Source organism: Styela clava, chromosome 6 (assembly GCF_964204865.1).
Source record: "Styela clava chromosome 6, kaStyClav1.hap1.2, whole genome shotgun sequence".
Classification (NCBI taxonomy): domain Eukaryota; kingdom Metazoa; phylum Chordata; class Ascidiacea; order Stolidobranchia; family Styelidae; genus Styela; species Styela clava.
In genome coordinates this window covers 22,990,331-23,010,233 of record NC_135255.1, presented here as the reverse complement: position 1 = coordinate 23,010,233, position 19,903 = coordinate 22,990,331, and the positions used below count along the sequence as shown (strand labels likewise).

The 19,903-nt window shown below is 36.2% G+C and overlaps 1 protein-coding gene across 1 annotated transcript; it reads right to left on the bottom strand.

Moving 5' to 3' along the window:
• Nucleotides 1-8,386: 8,386 nt before the first annotated feature.
• LOC144424267 (zinc finger MYM-type protein 1-like) lies at nt 8,387-10,102 on the bottom strand. Its single transcript, XM_078113395.1, has one exon. It carries the CDS (start codon nt 10,100-10,102, stop codon nt 8,387-8,389), a length of 1,716 nt encoding a protein of 571 aa, XP_077969521.1.
• Nucleotides 10,103-19,903: the final 9,801 nt, after the last annotated feature.

Here is a 19,903-nt window from a genome sequence, read left to right as displayed (position 1 = left end):
TGACGTCAGTTCACTATGGGAATGTGTGATGTTCGACGTTTTGGGCTATTTTGCCCAAGAGAAACTTTTTATTAAGAAAATCCGGCAGTGCCCATGCCCAATCAGATGTCAGAATCAGAAGAACAAACGGCGGGCATTGTTTCACAAACACATAAGCGAAGTTACATCCAGGTACTCGCGGTCCAAAAATGACACGATCGACATTCGAATGCGTCATCATACGAGTCAACAACATTCAAGCCTGCATTGTTATTTTTATTTGAGGCTCAACGATTAATTGAACAATAATTCATTTGCACTTTTTTTAGACGAAGACTTGGGCATATACCGAAAACAAATCCTTCCATTGTTTAGTGCAAGACAGTCCTCTTCTTTACGAGGAGTCTGACAGTAATGTTAAAATTCGTGAATTGACAGCGCTTACTGCGAAATATCCACGGAAATACTGGATGACGATGATTATAACGAAATAAGGTCTTTAGGTATCATGATGGGTATTACTCAGAAGCATGAAAGAAATGAGTGAGTTTTTATCTGATTATCAGAGAATTTATAGTGCTAAATTGAGTGAGTTTTTATCTGATTATCAGAGAGTTTATAGAGCTAAATTGTGTTTGATAGCGAAACATTTGGGGTCACTCGTCATCAACTCCCTAAGGAAAGGGATCGTTGAAAATTCTTCCGACTTAGATGATCTCAGAAAGTTAATATCTTAAATCTGTCCACGCATGACTGCCCGAAGTGCGGAGACAGGTGTATGGTGCGGAAAGACGAGAAATAATTTGTTACTAGGCACCTAACAAGTTCTCAGTATTTTTTTCAGGAAAACACGATCTTCATACATCCGGCACAATGGAGCGAATAACCGACTACCACTATCCGACTAGAAGCCCACCAACATATCTGCCGACCATACCGTTGTTGCAATCCACTTTGGGATCCTCTTACAACTGCACGGTCTGTGATTGTCGTCGGTTCGCAAAATTGTATTGGATCTCCGCTCTAGGAGACCCTTATTCTCAGTAGGCCTTTTAAACAGATAGACATCTAGAGTCTAGACGTAGTGTCTAAACGACCGAATGAATCTGGATGAACTTTTTCATATGGGTTATCATGCCACCCTAGTAATATGCGTTACGCAGAAAGTCCGTATGGAATTACACGCCGATACTTGTAAAATTTGCATTTTTTCCACATCTTATTGCCGTTTTCTCACCAAGTTGAAAACTGAAATTTCAAGAACGCTACCTTCCGCACGGAAAAATTCCAACAAGTCGTCATTTAGTGAACATTATTTTTTAATTTTTAGCCACTGTATATCAGTCACGCAATTATGTCTACAAACGCAGCGCTTGAAATTAACTGACTCTTCTGGAAGCCCGCTCTCCGCTCACTTGCTTAACAATTTTATTTATATTTTCGCTTCTATTTTGGATTGATCTATGTAATATGATTCACCCAATAGGATCGGCCCGCTCATAAATGGCTAATCTGTGTCATAATTTGGGATTATGGCTAAATTAAATGTATTTTGGGGGGTCAATAGTATTTCATAGTGGTCTGCATGTGAACAAAACCAATTTCAAAACTCAAAATGTTTGAGTTTAAATTATCCATGCTTGATCCGAGTGTTCTTAATTACGGTGACGTCATCATATTTTTTATAGGTATAATTTTTATTTGTTTGAGTATTTCAAAGCTTAAAAATAAACAAAGAATATGTTGTTAGTTGAAAACGAAGTATTTTGAACGCGCGAGCAACGTTCTCCGGCTCATAATAAACGAACAAACAAAGATACCAGACAGCACGAGATCAAATGCTCTTCGATAAAACGAATATCACTTCACTTACAAATCCCAGTCTTGTTTTATTTTACTTTGAAGGTGACGTAAAGCTCATCTAAAAAAGAACTCTTTCTCTCGCATATCAATCACGTGTCGACCACAGCGTTAAAAGTGAGAAATTTTTTGAAATTTCTCTCTTCTTACCGTCGTACGGCCGTACACATTTGCGCTACTTAATTTGGACGCGTTTTAGTGGAAAGCGACGAAAATAAGCTTTTTAAGGACACATTAATGATGTTTTTGGCATTTTTGGTTGGTGAAATTTTAAAAAAATGATAGAGGGGTGTCAAAATGACCCAGGGACACCCGAGATCATTAGATCGCGCCGCCGATTAAAATCCTCAAGTTTCTATGGTTGTGTGGTGTTAGTATTTCTTTACAGTGTAATTATTACATGAACAATGTACTCTTGATTGCCCTAGTTCTGTCGTACTGCATACTTTACTGTTTGCGTGTTATTCTATTGTTTGCAGTGTTGTGGTAGTGGTGTTCTTATGTTTAATAAAGCCTAGAATCGGTATCCTGTTATTTTTTATAACAGGTTGGCAACCGGTTGCTTGAGTGCGGGCCTAGACTATCAGCGGAGATCCTGGGCGCCTACCGGCTTGTTTTATAAAGTATCATGTAGTTGGAGAGAGCCACAGCGGCGGACTACAAAAACGTAGTAGGCCTATGAAAGTTGACGGGTGGATTAGCTCACGTTAAAATTGTTGGTCAGCAAATACTCGACGATAAAAAGAAAACGAAAGCTTAACAGCTTTAGCAGTAACTGAAATAGGATATTACGAGATGAAACGATGCAAGTTGTACAACTTCAACTGCTGTTTTTTTTTACATGTTAACACAAACACAACGGAGTATCGTGTTTGTCGAAACAAATCGAAGGATGCTAGCGCACAACGGTGTGATTATGGAATAACTGGTTGCAGACCTATTGAATTATACGTTATAAACTTATTTTTGGGTTTTGTTCACTTCCCAGATTCTTCGCCTTTCTCTTTTTTTTGTATCGTTTCATTTTTTGCAAATGAATCAAAATAAATCTATCTATCTAACCAGTTACTCATTGGCGGCGTTCCACTGTTAACCGAGAGTTACATGCACGAAAATATCATTCCAATATCTATCCCAATACGGACAATTTTTACATTCGATTCCCCGAACTTTTTTTAGTCAATAAATTGCTTTTATATTATGAAATATTTGTTTATACGGTTAATCGAGCTTCCTCTAATCTTCAAACATCTCTAGATCTCGTGACCGACAGACTTCATCGTGCGCGTGGGTACGAGATAAGACGATGCGGTAACACCAAGCTCTTCCCCATGTTACGCCGAAAGATGAAGACCTGAATCAACGACCTGAACATTTACTAAATCAGAAATAAAAGGTGAAAAATCGTATCGAGCTAAATAAAACTGATGACGTGACACAACGAAAAATGTGCATAAGAGATAAAGATGACATGCGCTCTTTTACTTATTGTTTCAACAACAAAGCAAAAATGAATGATTGAAAGTCAATGAACGTAAAACAAATCTTTTAGCTGATGCTCGTACCTGTCCAAGCAAAGAGCCAAAAACTCCTGCAAAAAAAAATTAAACTGGCGAACGAAAGACTCAATGGCTTGTTACATACTCAGTCAAAAGAAGCAAAACAGCGTCGATGTAGAGTATGTAGCACAGAAACACAAAGAAGGGAAACAACATATACTTGCATCACATGCTTCGACGCACCCGCTTTGCATCCAGGAATCTGTTTCACTCGTTACCATACTCTCGTGGATTACCAATGTAATTGACACTGCTAAAATGGGCATAGAGCGTTTGAGAATCTTCCGGAGCGCGATAGGGCCGCATAAAACAAGTCCTAATGAGTGGGTAAACCGATATCTTTTGGGTTCACATGGAAGAAAAATTTACTATATTCGTATGTTTCACGCACAAATGTGTTTCAGTTGTTTGAATACGCAATGTGACAATAATTGGCCATTAGTGTTATTGGTATTTATAGTGAACAAAGGAGATTTTTATTTGCAATTAAATGTATATTCATAGTGAACGAAAGAGATTTTTATTTGCTATTAAATGATTGTTTTCTTTTGTTCGAATTTGATATTTTGATTCAAATTTTACCTTTGGCGCAATGACAGATCAAGCTAATCAAATTGTGTTATATTCCTGTCGTGTTTTTCGGCTCGCATCTCGTGTCAAAAGCATTATTGGCCTCTCATATCCCAAAATGTAATACTAACTATATCTGAATGCATTCTATTTTCTTTGAAATGTCACGCAGTGTAAATAAATATAGGCGTTAAAAATAGGCAATATTTTAAAATATTTGTTGTATTATTGATAGGGCTACGAGAAAACTCAGCATGAGAGAGCAATTCCGGCAAGATACGCACGCATTCAACTTCGACTGATAAGTGAACGAAAACTGATGACACCACTAGGTTTGCCACTTTCCCGATCAATTAGGAATTAAACACTAGAGCGAATAAATAGGGGAGAACTCTCTCGTTTTCACCTTGGCAGGGAACGGTAAAATTCAAAAAACGGACCGTGGCATGGAAAGGCTGAGGTTATATAACCACAAGAGCGTGAAGGGTTTCCTTGGCAAAGAAACTATTTCGAGTAGAAGTTGTTTATTTTTTTCCCAATTGTGTTTGTTCCAGCACTGTTATCCACTGTTTTTTGTTACAGACTGCAGCCTATTTCGGATTGTCAAAAGTGATTCAAATATATAGAGATAATCTTTTACAGAATTATACGGATTTCATTACGCTGAAACGACTCCAGACTCCTTCACAATTCAAGCCAACATCGCCCAAGGAAATAAGTGTTTTCGTGTCTCGTAATAGCGATGGGTATTTTGAAGATAGTAGTGGATGATGTGCTCTAGAGGCAAGGGGTCCAGTCCGATGGGTCTTAACTCGGCAGTGGTTAATTAGCTTTATTATTTTTATTGCCGCCTTGGCCGATAAGCTTTCAGGGTAATGGAGTTTGAAATCAACGTAAGAGAAAAAGTTTGTTTGCTTATCTTTTCATCTTTGAAACGGTAAGGGGGGAGATTTGCGATTGTTTTGTACTTCGGCGTCGCCGGTAATTAATTGGATGGCTGATATAGAGCTTGTCATTCGGCGTATGAAAGATTTTTGATTGTACTGACGAAATGGGTCACTTTTGGTAAACTATATGTAGCGTTTCACATTATTTCAGTGAGAATGTTATAGAATCCGTCGTTTTTTAAAAAAGAAAAAAAATTACTAAAGTTGATCTTTTCACATTTATTATCACCCCGTTATAACACACACACACACACAAAATAAAAAGCAAATGTGAATGAGTAAAAAAACGAAAAAAAAAATTAAAACACTAAATTTAAAATGAGTAAACATGAAATGTAAAATGTGAACTCGTGAAAAAATTCGCGTTAATAATGCCCATCTCTGTTTTAAATATTCCTTGAACCAGAATACTGGCGGTACCACAGCTACTAAAAAGTCATATTTTGTAAACATTAAATGTAGCATGAAATCCTTAATGTAAAGAATCATTGTTTGTTTTTTGAATGGATCCTGTATTTCTTTGAGTTCGTGTAAATTTATAGATGTATACTCGTCACTTATGAAATACTTCTCGAATTGTGGAATTGTATAATTAAAGCCATCCACCCACTCGTACATTTCTAAGGCCTGTGAAAACATAACCATTATTAAGCTATACTCAGTCGGTAATTGAAGTTTAATTAGATAGTATTATCACACTTACTTTTAAAATCACTCCCGTATATTTGGAAACGCAGCAGGTTGTATTTTGCATAATTTCTTTTGATTTTTTATAATAATGATAATGGGATAAACTAGTTTTAAGTATACTGTAAATAGAAAGAAAAGTAATAATAATATTGCATAAAAAAAAGAAAAAACATGGTTCAAATGGTTGAGAATGCTAAAAGTTTATTAATTGTACATGTATTATCACATAATAAAACATACAGAAAACAAATATAAAATAAATTGTAACTTTGTTGGTATTATATGTCACAGAAAATTATTGTTATAAATGAATTGGAACCCTCGCCAGAACGTAATAATACATTGATAGTTAAATTAACAAGGGACTGGTCGAAATTCCATCATTATGAACTCTTCGTTTGCCATAGAAGTAAGGCATAGCATTTCGATACTGTTTATAGGTAAATATTTTGTTTTTATGTACTTTAAAGTTAATGATGTTAACTCCACCAGCAGGTTCAGCACGTGATATTCTGGTGAATATTTTGAAGTCCTTTAGCGGCAAATTTGAATGTATCATCACCTTGACAAAAATATGTTTTTGCACAAAGGCCCACAAAAGTATCTCCAGAAAATTCGACTTTAAAAAGCCCCGGTGTGCGTTTATCGAACTTAAACTGTTTTATACAACATTTACGTGTATCGTCAAATGGTAATAGGTTTGTTTTATTAAAAATAAACTCGTGACGATGGGTTTCACAAGATTTGGAGGGAAACCACTTATGATAATTAATGTAAAACTGTTCTCGCATTCCTGGTTTCACCAAAACTTCTAAATTTTCATTGGAAATAGCGGAATAACAGCTATCGGTGTCCATTGACAAATATTGATAGTCGGAAGAATGAAAATATTTATCAAAAAAGTCATATTTTAGTTCTAACATGCGTAATTTTGCGTTTTGGTACACGGCGAATCCAATCTGGTTGGGTAATTTCCATACAATCTTTTTTTTTTTGAAGTTACTTCAAATAAGTCGTCGCTAAGTTGAGTCGCGCCAACAAATGAAGGTTCATTGATCAGGTCGCGTGTTTCATTACCATCACAGTATGCTATGTTACGGTAGTTCGCAACATTCTCTAAAGTCTTTCCGTACGAAGAGTTTCCTGTAGATAGACGGGTAGAATAAATAAAGGATATCTTAATATTGACGGAGTATGAAACAAAACTTATTAATTAATTTTTTTTTAAATTATAATTTTATTTGGAATGTGTTACTAAATTTGTTATTAATAAAATGAAACTTACCGAGTAACTTATATGTATCAGCTAAAATTGCTTTTTCCGGTGACATGTCGCCATTTCTGCGAGCCATTGAAACTTCATCACAAAACATGCTTTGGTTCATACTCGATAAATTGGTATATGTGGGTAATATGGAGACCGTGATCAAGATACCATCGGACCAGGTCAGTGGCCAAAAGAATTTTATCACCGAAATAACTCCCTATAAGTGAACGTCTGGGCTGAGACATTATTTTGTTATCAATCGCGTACTGTCGCATATGTTCACCGATATCTTCTCGAGATACTAAAATATTTTTAAAAATTGGGGGCATTTCTGCATAATGTTCTTTGAGTTCGTTAGGGACTTGAATATCACACTCGATAAGACCAAACAGTTTACCTTTCCGAATTGCGTTTATCATTTGTTGCTTTGACAGTACCTAACCAATATATAAATTCGGTCGCCTTGATTTAAGAAAGGATTTCACCGGTTCTATTTTAACAGTTTCATCCCACTCACATTCACGCATTATCACAACTTTATACCCGAGAGTTTGAAAGTAACGCGTGTTCATAGCAGTGTTTCATTGTAATTCTTCAGAGTTTTTACCTGGGAAAGTTTCACTACAACCAATATGACAATTATGACCATGAAACAGACAACCGTGGAATTGATATATTGTAGCACCATCTGGTGTTAGGGTTAAGACCGTGTCGAATTATGTTTTTTCGAAAAACTAATCCAGTCTAGCCATGAACAAGCTTTTGAAATATTAGGAGCCGTTTTTGATTTTTTAAATCGATTTTCACCGTTTAAATTCCATCTTATGGAAAAACCTGTCGGAAGATTTTTCCCGATAGCCATCAGGTACAAAGCCAGTGGCGTAGCCAGCCCAAAATTTGGGGGGGGGGGGCCAAATTTGAAAATTTTAGAAATTATATTGGGTTTAAAACACCCGTTCTTCAAACGCAAAACAACAACAGTTGGTCAACAAGCAAACTGATTCAATTACTCAGCTGGATTTTTGTGAATACAAAATCCATTAATAAACAATTTTTTATTTGAAACAACAAATATTAACAACGCAATTTGAATAAGTAAAATACATCGCTCCGATTAAAAGTCCATCCTCCGCTTCCCGCTAACTATGCTCGACACAACTCGATTAATTTTCTCCTCGGTGACCATTTCACGGTGACAGTGAAGCACACACAAATCAGAAAGGCGATCGGACGTCATTGATGAGCGCAGCCATGATTTTACCCATTTCATGCAGGAGAAAGACCGCTCAGCCTCAACGGTGGTTGCTGGTAGCGTCATAACGATCTCGAGCGCTCAGAAGAAGCCCCTCCAAACATTAGTCGTTAACGTTGGAACTTAAAGAAGTTCTCCACAGTCTCACTTCATTCTGGAGGTTATCCAATAAATACAGACGCTCTACCTCATCCACGTGAACTGGTTTGTTCGGTATAAGAATTGATAGCAATGAAAAAAATGATGGGTTGTCAATGAAGCGTTACCGAATAGAGCAGCTCAAGCCGTCGACGTATGGGAGATATACGGAACGTTTGAAATACTGGGATGCTGAATCAGCACAGACATTGTCGCGATACACTTGTACTTCGACTACTCTGGGTATTGTCAACTCTTTCAAGCCAGCTATTTCACAAGCTTCTTTGTAAATATTCAATGCGATTTCAGAGTCATTGCGTTCTTCAGCGATAACGCTCTGAAGAGAGGATGTGAGGTTCTTTACGGACGGCACACTGACTCCGACCGCCTGAAGTGCGCGCGCTAGTGGCTCCATTAGTGCCGAATATCGACCAATCAAACATACGGCGTAGATAACCGACGACTTTTCTAGAGCAGATTTCAGAGAAAAAGCCTTCGCCCGCGTTTCACTGTTAGCATCTCTCGCAAAAGAATCAAGAGCCTCAAGTACTCGTTTAAAGTTGCATTTGAAGATTCGGATGCTCTTGTACTTCTCAGACCATCTGGTGGGGCAGAACAAGGGGATGTTAATTCCTAAACCCGCGCGCCTTTTAGGGCTCTCCATGAAAAAACGAATAGTCTCACGAATGATATCACAGGTGCTTCTGATGATTGCAACTTTACTTTGGTCATTTATGACCAAATTCAAACAATGAGAAGAGCAGTGCACAAATATTGCGCGCGGGTATTTATCACGAATGCGTTTTTGCACACCGCTGACGTGACCTGCCATTGTCGTTGCACCATCATGGCCTTGCCCCACAAGTTTTTGCAAATCCACTCCTATACCAGAGAGGTGGGTCAAAATATTTGAGGAAATTGATTCGGCAAAAACAGAATCCATTTCCACTAATCCTGTGAAGCGCTCGCACACTTCACCACCTTTCACATACCTCAAAACGATGCTTAGTTGTTCTTTCTCAGAAATATCACATGATTCGTCGGCTATTACGGACACAAACGATTTATTAGCCTCCATAACGATATCTTGCACTATCATGTTGCTTGCTACCTTGAGAATTTCATTTTGTATCATCGGGCTTGTATACTTAGCGTTTCCGGCCATTCGAGCGAAATGCCTTTTCAAATCTTCATCCCCTGCTTCGATACGAAATAGAAGAAGCCTCACAAAATTTCCACTATTCCCGGAATGCCCGTGCAAGGGTATGTTACCCGAAGCACAGAACATGACAGTCTTGACAATGGAAGTCATTATTCGTCTGTTTTCTTTTGTTTGCGTAGCATATTGGGCCTCCATGTTTGCACGCACATTTTGACCAGTTTCCATGCTTTTGACAAAATTTTTCGCAGCTATATTTGATTCTCGGTAGTAATTTGTGTCTCGATGGGCTACAGCCTTTTCCATAATTTTTTTGTAGTCAATGCATGGTCTTGTAACAAAGGCAGTGTCCCTGAGAGTTCCATGCTTCAAACGTGCTTGCATGACTATGCATATCTTACACAAACCACCCCCATCAGAGAGTTGGGTGTAAACTAACCAACTGCAAAATCTGTTATCGTCAAGCCATTTTTTGAGAAATTTACGACGACTTTGTCTAACAGTATCCAGAATAGTCACGTTTTTCGGACCATCCGAAGTTAGAAGCCTGTATCTCTCCGCATCGGTAAGCTGTGTATGTTTCTTCTTTCTTTCAAAATCCAAGCGTTTCGAATAAAAATCCGGCGAGAACAGATCAAGACCGAGTAACTGACCGAAAGCTTGCGAAACAGTCTTTCCCATACGGCTCATAAGAGCAAACGGTCAAGTCTTTGTGACGTAACAATGACAATCAGCGAGCGTGACGAGACAAGATGCCACAAAACTGGTGGATTAGGAATGGAATTATTGAAAATTTTGGGGGGGGGCCATGGCCCCTCTGCCCCCCCCCCCCCTGGCTACGCCTATGTACAAAGCGTTCGCATCTAAACCCCTAACACCGACGCACACGTCTGAGCCGATTCGTCTTCATCATCGGCCCGTATTTTTGTTACACCCGCCTCGTGATAACGATGAAATATTTGAGCGGGTCCGCCTACCAAATTGGAACGTATAAGTTTATGTATATCAGAAGTTTTGGTGTTTGGGACAGTAAAAACAGTGTCCAGGTTTCGAAACATAAATTGTAGGGTCAAACCAGGAACAGATACCGCGGATTTAAACATGTCAATTCCTGTTTTTTCTTTGTAAATATCAAATTGTTTTGCGACTGCATCAAGGAAGGGAGTTACATCATGCGTATTATAATAAATAAGATAGTCTTTTAAAGATTTCATATCGCGTTCTTGCCAAACAGTTTTACATTGTTCATATTTAATATTTTTATTTTTTAAACGACTGGAAAAGGCTGAATGGGGAGGTAATTGATTATCCTCTAATTTAGTTAAGTTATCGATGTATTAATAAGGAAAAAGGCCTTTAGAGACGTTCGATAAAAAGGCTTTAAGAAATTTATCATACGTGTAACCAGGGGCTAAATAGTTCATAACGTCTAAAAATCTAAATTTTTTAGTTTGTAAAGACATGAATTTATTTCCTCTTTTTAATGAAGATATTTTAGAGTTCTGTGATTTAAAAAACTCAATCAAATAACCTTTGATTACATTGGTTACATTGATATCATATTTCCCAGAGTTATAGCCAAGAATGATAATTTGTCTCATAAATGTAGTTAACGATTCTTTTAAACCATTTAAACGATGTTTTGAAGCTGAAATTTCGTAAGTATCGGAATATCGAAAAGCGAAAGCCCTCTCGCGTCGCAGTAAATCTTAAGTTTTTTATTGATTTGTACAACATAAGGTTCAAATTCAACGAGTAAAAGTTTATACGCGTTTTTTGAATTTCATCGATATAGTTCATCATACGGAATACTAATTGTTTTGAATCACCCTCAGTTATAAAACATTTAGCGTCAGTGAACCCGGGAACATTAGAGTTTATCGCAACACTAAGGGGTACATGCTCTTTGAGATATTTGGTGCGTTTAGTATCTTCAATTTGAATTGTTGAAGGGAAATATCATTCAAAATCGAAATTAACTCGGTAAGGATAAAATTGGTGCTTTAAGGGGATATTAATATTGAAATCTTTAAGTCTTTCGAAGACAGTGGTCTGCTTCTCATACACACCACCGGAATATTTTTCTTTCCGATTACTTGAACAATGATTTAGATGTCTATTTAGGCCCCACAGACGATGCCATAAGTTTTAGCAGGATTCACATTGGTAATTCTTTGCGTACCTGAAATAGAAAATTTATTCATTTAAACATAATACATGAGTTGACGCGGGAAAATGGGGGAAAAGAAAATAAGTAAACTTACCCTCTAATATCTGTGATGTAGCTGAAATGATTTTGGTAAAAGTTGACGTTGAGCGTATCATATGAGTTTGTAGATGGACTTCTCCGAATATCGATAGCAGTATCAGGATTTATTAACGGCAATACGTTGACACGAACATGAAAACAGTCTTCTATTTTTTCCAAGTCCAAAATTGAAACACCCTCACTCGGGTCTTTCCCCGTTATTTGTGCAAAACCTTGAGCAGCTTTCTTTGCTTCAACTTTCTTATATCGAGTCAATGTTTTGCTGCAACATGGAGCTTCTATCTCCTTTCTCTCCTTTTTGTCTTCGATTGAATCTTGTGTCACAGTTCCAGCTCTGAATCGAGAGTGTATAATAAACATAATAAACAACCTTGCTCACACCGAATGAATGAGTTAAAAATTTTACTCACTCGTGACGACCTTCCAGTATTACTGCACGAATGATATTATCAAGTTCTTCTTCATCATCAGAAAACATATTTTCAGATCAGTGAACTAAAGAAAAAAAGTATATTAACCAATTACTAAATGAAAAACTTTCATTTAGTGGTAATTAACAGCTTTGAATATGCAGCTTTTACAGGTTTTTATGAGCGCGTCAATTATATTTACCGCTCACTGTTTCATCGTGAACAATGAACCCTCACTCAATAATATACCTTGTGATGACATTGACTGTGAAGAATTAAGCGGCGAAGTCCTCGATACTGAAATAATAAATGAAAGCACGACCTTTTATCCGGAAAATCTGGGCCACGGATATTTTACTTTATTTCAATACGCGCCATACTTAGTATTTATTGTTTTTTGTTGCACTTCGCTTACCTCGTGGTTTTCAGTACTAATTTTAGGAACAAAAATAAAAAGAAAAAGGCAAATTTGTAGGTCGTGATACATAAACCTACTTAAATCGGATTTGGGCAGGTTCAGACATGTTCATTCGTAATATTAATTCAACCGAGTTACCAATAAACCTCTTGACATCAAAATAGGTCAATTATATATATATATATTACACGATCTACATGCAATTGTTAAACTACTTTCGAAATGGTGCCACGGTATTAAGTTTATTTAAATCTTCACAGAAACTAATACTTTGACAATTTTTTTTCAAACAAGAGAAAAAAAAATCTGAAAAATAGTATATAAACTTTCAAAAACGTGCAATATTCTCATAAACAGACTTTGCAAAATGGCTGAATGTGCTCTTAATATCTCTTATTTTTTTGAAGAAAGTGTTGTTACTCTCAGAGGCGTAATCACCAAATTAACACCGGTTAAAACGAGCACCAACACGAAATACTTCTTTGGTGAAATTTCTGATGGAATAAAATCCATGAAATTTGTATGTTTCACTGAAAGGCATTACCGAATAATTGAACATTTCAAAGGGATTTCATCACCGATATTGCTTTTGCACGTTAACGTGAACATGGGGAAGTACAATGATAAACTCGAAATAACTCTAACGCGAAAATCAGAGGTCGTGGAATCAACAATGCAAATGATAGTGGGAACAAAAGAAGCTAGTTTTTACAAGATCCTGAAAACCCATATCACAGAAGCAGTGTTAAAATTAGAGTCAAATCGCTTGATGCTGCCAACAGATCCCATTACGCGACAAAATCGTGGACCAACAAACTGCCTATGTATTTGACGGGACGGGGGAAATACCTTTCTCTCTCTGGGGCAAAGAAGTGAATACATTACCTCTGGATCGGAATCTGGAAATTACAAATCTACGAATAAAATCTTACAAATACTCTAAATTTCTTCAATTCACGCCTCATTCATCTGTATCTAACGTCGGAAAATAATCTGTTTTATGCACCTTATTTTTCTTGTAAATATATGAAAATTGTATATAAGGGTGTTCAGTGTTATTACTTCGTATTAAAGTGAGGAATAAAAAAAAAAAAGATATGGTTGCCGAGTTAAGACACCCTTTTACCGCGATTGTAGCCCGGCCGTCGAAATCAGGAAAATCATATTTTACAGATAAACTGTTACGTCACCGATTTGAAATGATTAAACCCGGAAAGAGTAATTTATTGTTATACGGTTTGGCAACCTCTTTATAAAAATATCCAGGGAGTCGAATTTCAGGAAGGTTTATCTGGCTTAAAAGATTTAACGGGTAATGAACGCGTACTTGTTATTGCCGATGATATGATGAATGACTCTGAAAAAGAAATCAGTGATGTATTCACGAAACATTCACATCACCGAAACTTATCTTTTATTTATATCACTCAAAATCTGTTTTACATGGGTTCAAAAAGTCGAATGATAAATTTAAACGCGAATTATATTGTTTTGTTTAAGTCATCTCGTGATATGAGTCAAATTTCATTTCTAAGCAGGCAAATGTTCCCGAAAAATAGTAAATTTTTGACCGAGGCATACACAGACGCGTGTAAGGAACCTCATGGTTATTTATTCCTTGATCTTACTCAAACTGACGATAAGTACCGAATAAAATCAAAAAATTTCCCGGGCGAACAACATTACATTTACTTGCCTAAGTATAAATAAGGGGTGAAAATTAAAGTAATTTATTTAATGTTTTTTTATCTTATCGTTATGTCAACTCGTATTCGACGACACGCTCACACACTTAAATTTTTAGCTAAAGCTAGGCCACGTGAATCAAAATCTGTTATCAACGCAGCAGATAAGACTTAATACTTGCCATTTGCGAGTGCGCGCGAAATTTACTTCGAGGGAACATCCACGTGTCCAATTCACAGAAGAATAAGTTACGAAGACATAAGAAAGCTATTCGACTACTTATAAAAAAGAAAAAAGTCATTCAGCAGGGTGGCTTTATAAATTTTCTGCTTAGCGCGTTACTACCTATAGTAACTAATTTATTGGGTCCTTTATTCAATAAAAAATAAAGAAAAAAAAATAATCTTGGTAGAACCACATGTTGTGGAATCCTTAAACATGCAACAAAAATTATTGTCAGAAAGGAATTTTTTATCCAAATTGGATAATGAAATGCAGTCAGTTTTACAACGTTCTGGTTTAGATGAAAACGAAAAAATATTGTTATATCAGCAAGCATTACATCGTTATCAGAACGTCTCCAGTTTGATGAAGAAACCTTTGAAAGTTTCAGTTGGAAAAACTTCTCACCAGTTAAATCAAGAGGATATCTTAAACGCCTTTCCACTCTCCCATCGAGAATAAGTTTTGATAAGAATAACCGATTTTGAATATATTAAAACGGTCAAACACTGTAATTTGGGACGACAAAGGTCAATTTATACACCGCGGGCAAGTCATACCAAACACAAATATAGTAGATTTACTTGATGACGTCACGCGTAATAAGCGAAAAAAGCCTTTAGGTCACGCTGAATTTGCCGAGACCATAAAATTTTTTAACGTGCTCAGTATTTTTATCGCAAACAAACGTCGTTACCTAAACACTGAACCTTTCATACCAAAGTGGGGAGCATTTTAAACATGTATACATCCTATTATAACGCAAAGCACCCTGGGAGTTACCGAGGTTTGGCCTCGTTTAAAAGAGGTAAAGATTCACCGAGTTACTAATAAACCTCTTGACATCATTGATGCTGCCAAACAAATCCCATTACGCGACAAAATCGTGGACCAACAAACTGCCTATGTATTTGACGGGACGGGAGAAATACCTTTCTCTCTCTGGGGCAAAGAAGTGAATACATTACCTCTGGATCGGAATCTGGAAATTACAAATCTACAAATAAAATCTTACAAAGACTCTAAATTTCTTCAATTCACGCCTCATTCATCTGTATCTAACGTCGGAAAATAATCTGTTTTATGCACATTATTTTTTTTTTGTAAATATATGAAAATTGTATATAAGGGTGTTCAGTGTTATTACTTCGTATTAAAGTGAGGAATTAAAGAAAAAAAGATATGGTTGCCGAGTTAAGACACCCTTTTACCGCGATTGTAGCCGGGCCGTCGAAATCAGGAAAATCATATTTTACAGAAAAACTGTTACGTCACCGAATTGAAATGATTAAACCTTACCCGGAAAGAGTAATTTATTGTTATACGGTTTGGCAACCTCTTTATAAAAATATCCAGAGAGTTGAATTTCAGGAAGGTTTATCTGGCTTAAAAGATTTAACGGGTAATGAACGCGTACTTGTTATTGCCGATGATATGATGAATGACTCTGAAAAAGAAACCAGTGATGTATTCACGAAACATTCACATGACCGAAACTTATCTTTTATTTATATCACTCAAAATCTGTTTTACAGGGGTTCAAAAAGTCGAATGATAAATTTAAACGGGAATTATATTGTTTTGTTTGGGTCACCTCGTGATATGAGTCAAATTTCATTTCTAAGCAGGCAAATGTTCCCGAAAAATAGTAAACTTTTGACCGAGGCATACACAGACGCGTTTAAGGAACCTCATGGTTATTTATTCCTTGATCTTACTCAACAAACTGACGATACGTACCGAGTGAAATCAAAAATTTTCCCGGGCGAACAACATTACATTTACTTGCCTAAGTATAAATAAGGGGTGAAAATTAAAGTAATTTATTTAATGTTTTTTTATCTTATCGTTATGTCAACTCGTATTCGACGACACGCTCACACACTTAATTTTTTAGCTAAAGCTAAGCCACGTGAATTAAAATCTGTTATCAAAGCAGCAGATAAAGACTTAATACTTGCCATTTGCGAGTGCGCGCAAAATTTACTTCGAGGGAATATCCACGTGTCCAATTCACAGAAGAATAAGTTACGAAGACATAAGAAAGCAATTCGACTACTTAGTAATAAGTCAACTTCACTTATAAAATAGAAAAAAGTCATTCAGCAGGGTGGCTTTATAAATTTTCTGCTTAGCGCGTTACTACCTATAGTAACTAATTTATTGGGTCCTTTATTCAATAAAAAATAAAGAAAAAAAAATGAACCAAGCAAAAAAAATGATCTTGGTAGAACCACATGTTGTGGAATCCTTAAACATGCAACAAAAATTACCGTCAGAAAGGAAGTTTTTATCCAAATTGGATAATGAAATGCAGTCAGTTTTACAACGTTCTGGTTTAGATGAAAACGAAAAAATATTGTTATATCAGCAAGCATTACACCGTTATCAGAACGTCTCCAGTTTTATGAAGAAACCTTTAAAAGTTTCAGTTAAATCAAGAGGATATCTTAAACGCCTTTCCACTCTCCCATCGAGAAAAAGTTAAACCGACTTTAAATATATTAAAACGGTCAAACACTGTAATTTGGGACGACAAAGGTCAATTTATACACCGCGGGCAATTCATACCAAACACAAATATAGTAGATTTACTTGACGACGTCACGCGTAATAAGCGAAAAAAGCCTTCAGGTCACGCTGAATTTGCCGAGACCATAAAAAATTTTAACGTGCCCAGTATTTTTATCGCAAACAAACGGCGTTACCTAAACACTGAACCTTTCATACCAAAGTGGGAAGCATTTTAAACATGTATACATCCTATTATAACGCAAAGCACCCTGGGAGTTACCGAGGTTTAGCCTCGTTTAAAAGAGGTAAAGATTTAAAAAAAGTCAGGGAGTTTTTGTTAACTCAAGACACGTATACATTACACACACCTGTGCGTAAACGGTACCCGAGGCGGAGGGTGATAGTCAATGGGATGAATCAGTTATTTCAAAGTGATTTAATTGACTTACAGAAACTCGTGCGTTTTAATGACGGTTATAAATACATTCTTATTTGCATTGATGTATTCTCAAAGTATGCATGGGCGGTACCATTAAAAAACAAATTAGGAAAATCATTAGTAAGCGTTTACTCACATCACTGACAAGCAAACCCCTTCAAAACTCCAAACTGATAAAGGGACTGAATTTTTAAATCAGAAATTCCAAACATTCTTACGTAACAAAGGAATTCACTTTTATACAACAAATAGTGATTTAAAGGAGAGCATCGCTGAACGTTTTATACGCACAATAAAGACTAACATTTGGCGTTATTTCACCGGCAACGTCACATGCCGATACATTGATATATTACCGACATTAATTGACACTTATAATCACACATTTTATACCTCTATTAAACAAACACCAGCCTCCGTTAATATTGATAATCAGAAAATTGTTTGGCAGACTCTGTACAGAAAGTCACGTGTGCCTGAAAAACCTAAAATAGCAATAAACACATTAGTTCGCGTAAGCACCAACAGAGGTGTTTTTAAAAAGGGGTACACTAACACAACAGGGTGGAGTAATGAAATTTTTACAGTTATAAAGACTGAATGGGGTTGCCCCCCAGTTTATAAACTTATCGATTTTCATAAAAACCCTATCAAAGGTCAGTTTTATAAACAAGAGTTGCAAATAGTAAAAAGAATAAAGACAGCGTTTACGCCGTTAAAATTTTTTTAAAAAAACGAACACGTGGTCGACAAATTCAGTATTTTGTATCTTGGCAAGGTTATCCGGAAGAGTTTAATTCTTGGGTAAATAAGAAAGATATAAAACGCTATAAATATAACTGACCCACATTACCAATTAAAAAAAAATTTTTAGTCCGGATTTAATTTACTTATCACAAATATTTGTGTTATTTACGGTAATTGTCGCTTTATAACTGAGGGTGATTCAAAACAATTAGTATTCCGTATGATGAACTATATTGATGGAATTAAAAAAAAAACGCGTATAAACTTTTACTCGTTGAATTTGAACCTTATGTTGTACAAATTAATAAAAAACTTCAAGATTTACTGCGACGCGAGAGGGCTTTCGCTTTTCGATATTCCGATACTTCAGCTTCAAACCATTGTTTAAATGGTTTAAAAGAATCGTTAACTACATTTATGAGACAAATTATCATTCTTGGCTATAACTCTGAGAAATATGATATCAATGTAATCAAAGGTTATTTGATTGAGTTTTTTAAATCACAGAACTCTAAAATATCTTCATTAAAAAGAGGAAATAAATTCATGTCTTTACAAACTAAAAAATTTAGATTTTCAGACGTTATGAACTATTTAGCCCCTGGTTACACGTATGATAAATTTCTTAAAGCCTTTTTATCGAACGTCTCTAAAGGCTTTTTTCCTTATGAATACATTCAGCCTTTTCCAGTCGTTTAAAAAATAAAAATATTAAATATGAACAATGTAAAACTGTTTGGCAAGAACGCGATATGAAATCTTTAAAAGACTATCTTATTTATTATAATACGCAGGATGTAACTCCTTTCCTTGATGCAGTCGCAAAACAATTTGATATTTACAAAGAAAAAACAGGAATTGACATGTTCAAATCCGCGGTATCTTATCCTGGTTTGACCCTACAATTTATGTTTCGAAACCTGGACACTGTTTTTACTGTCCCAAACACCAAAAATTCTGATATACATAAACTTGTACGTTCCAATTTGGTAGGCGGACCCGCTCAAATATTTCAACGTTATTACGAGGCGGGTGTAGCAAAAATACGCCGATGATGAAGACGAATCGGCTCAGTTAGGTTTAGATGCGAACGTTTTGTACCTGATGGCTATCGGGGAAAATCTTCCGACAGGTTTTCCCATAAGATGGAATTTAAACGGTGAAAATTGATTTAAAAAATCAAAAACGGCTCCTGATATTTCAAAAGCTTGTTCATGGCTAGACTGGATTAGTTTTTTTTTCGAAAAACATAAAAATTCGACACGGTCTTAATGCTTCAGAAAAAAGAATTGGTATGTGAAACTTACCTGTTGATGGGTTTTCAATAACACCAAATGGTGCTACAATATATCAATTCCACGGTTGTCTGTTTCATGGTCATAATTGTCATATTGATAGTAGTGAAACTTTCCCAGGTAAAAACTCTGAAGAATTACAACAAAACACTGCTATGAACACGCGTTACTTTCAAACTCTCGGGTATAAAGTTGTGATAATGCGTGAATGTGAGTGGGATGAAACTGTTAAAATAGAACCGGTGAAATCCTTTCTTAAATCAAGGCGACCGAATTTATATAATGGTTACGTACTGTCAAAGCAACAAATGATAAACGCAATTCGGAAAGATGACCTGTTTGGTCTTATCGAGTGTGACATTCAAGTCCCTAACGAACTCAAAGAACATTATGCAGAAATGCCCCCAATTTTTAAAAATATTTTAGTATCTCGAGAAGATATCGGTGAACATATGCGACAGTACGCGATTGATAACAAAATA

What these genes read in the sequence shown, in the direction of transcription:
- LOC144424267 (XM_078113395.1), bottom strand. Translation starts at nt 10,102, where the DNA reads ATGGGAAAGACTGTTTCGCAAGCTTTCGGTCAGTTACTCGGTCTTGAT.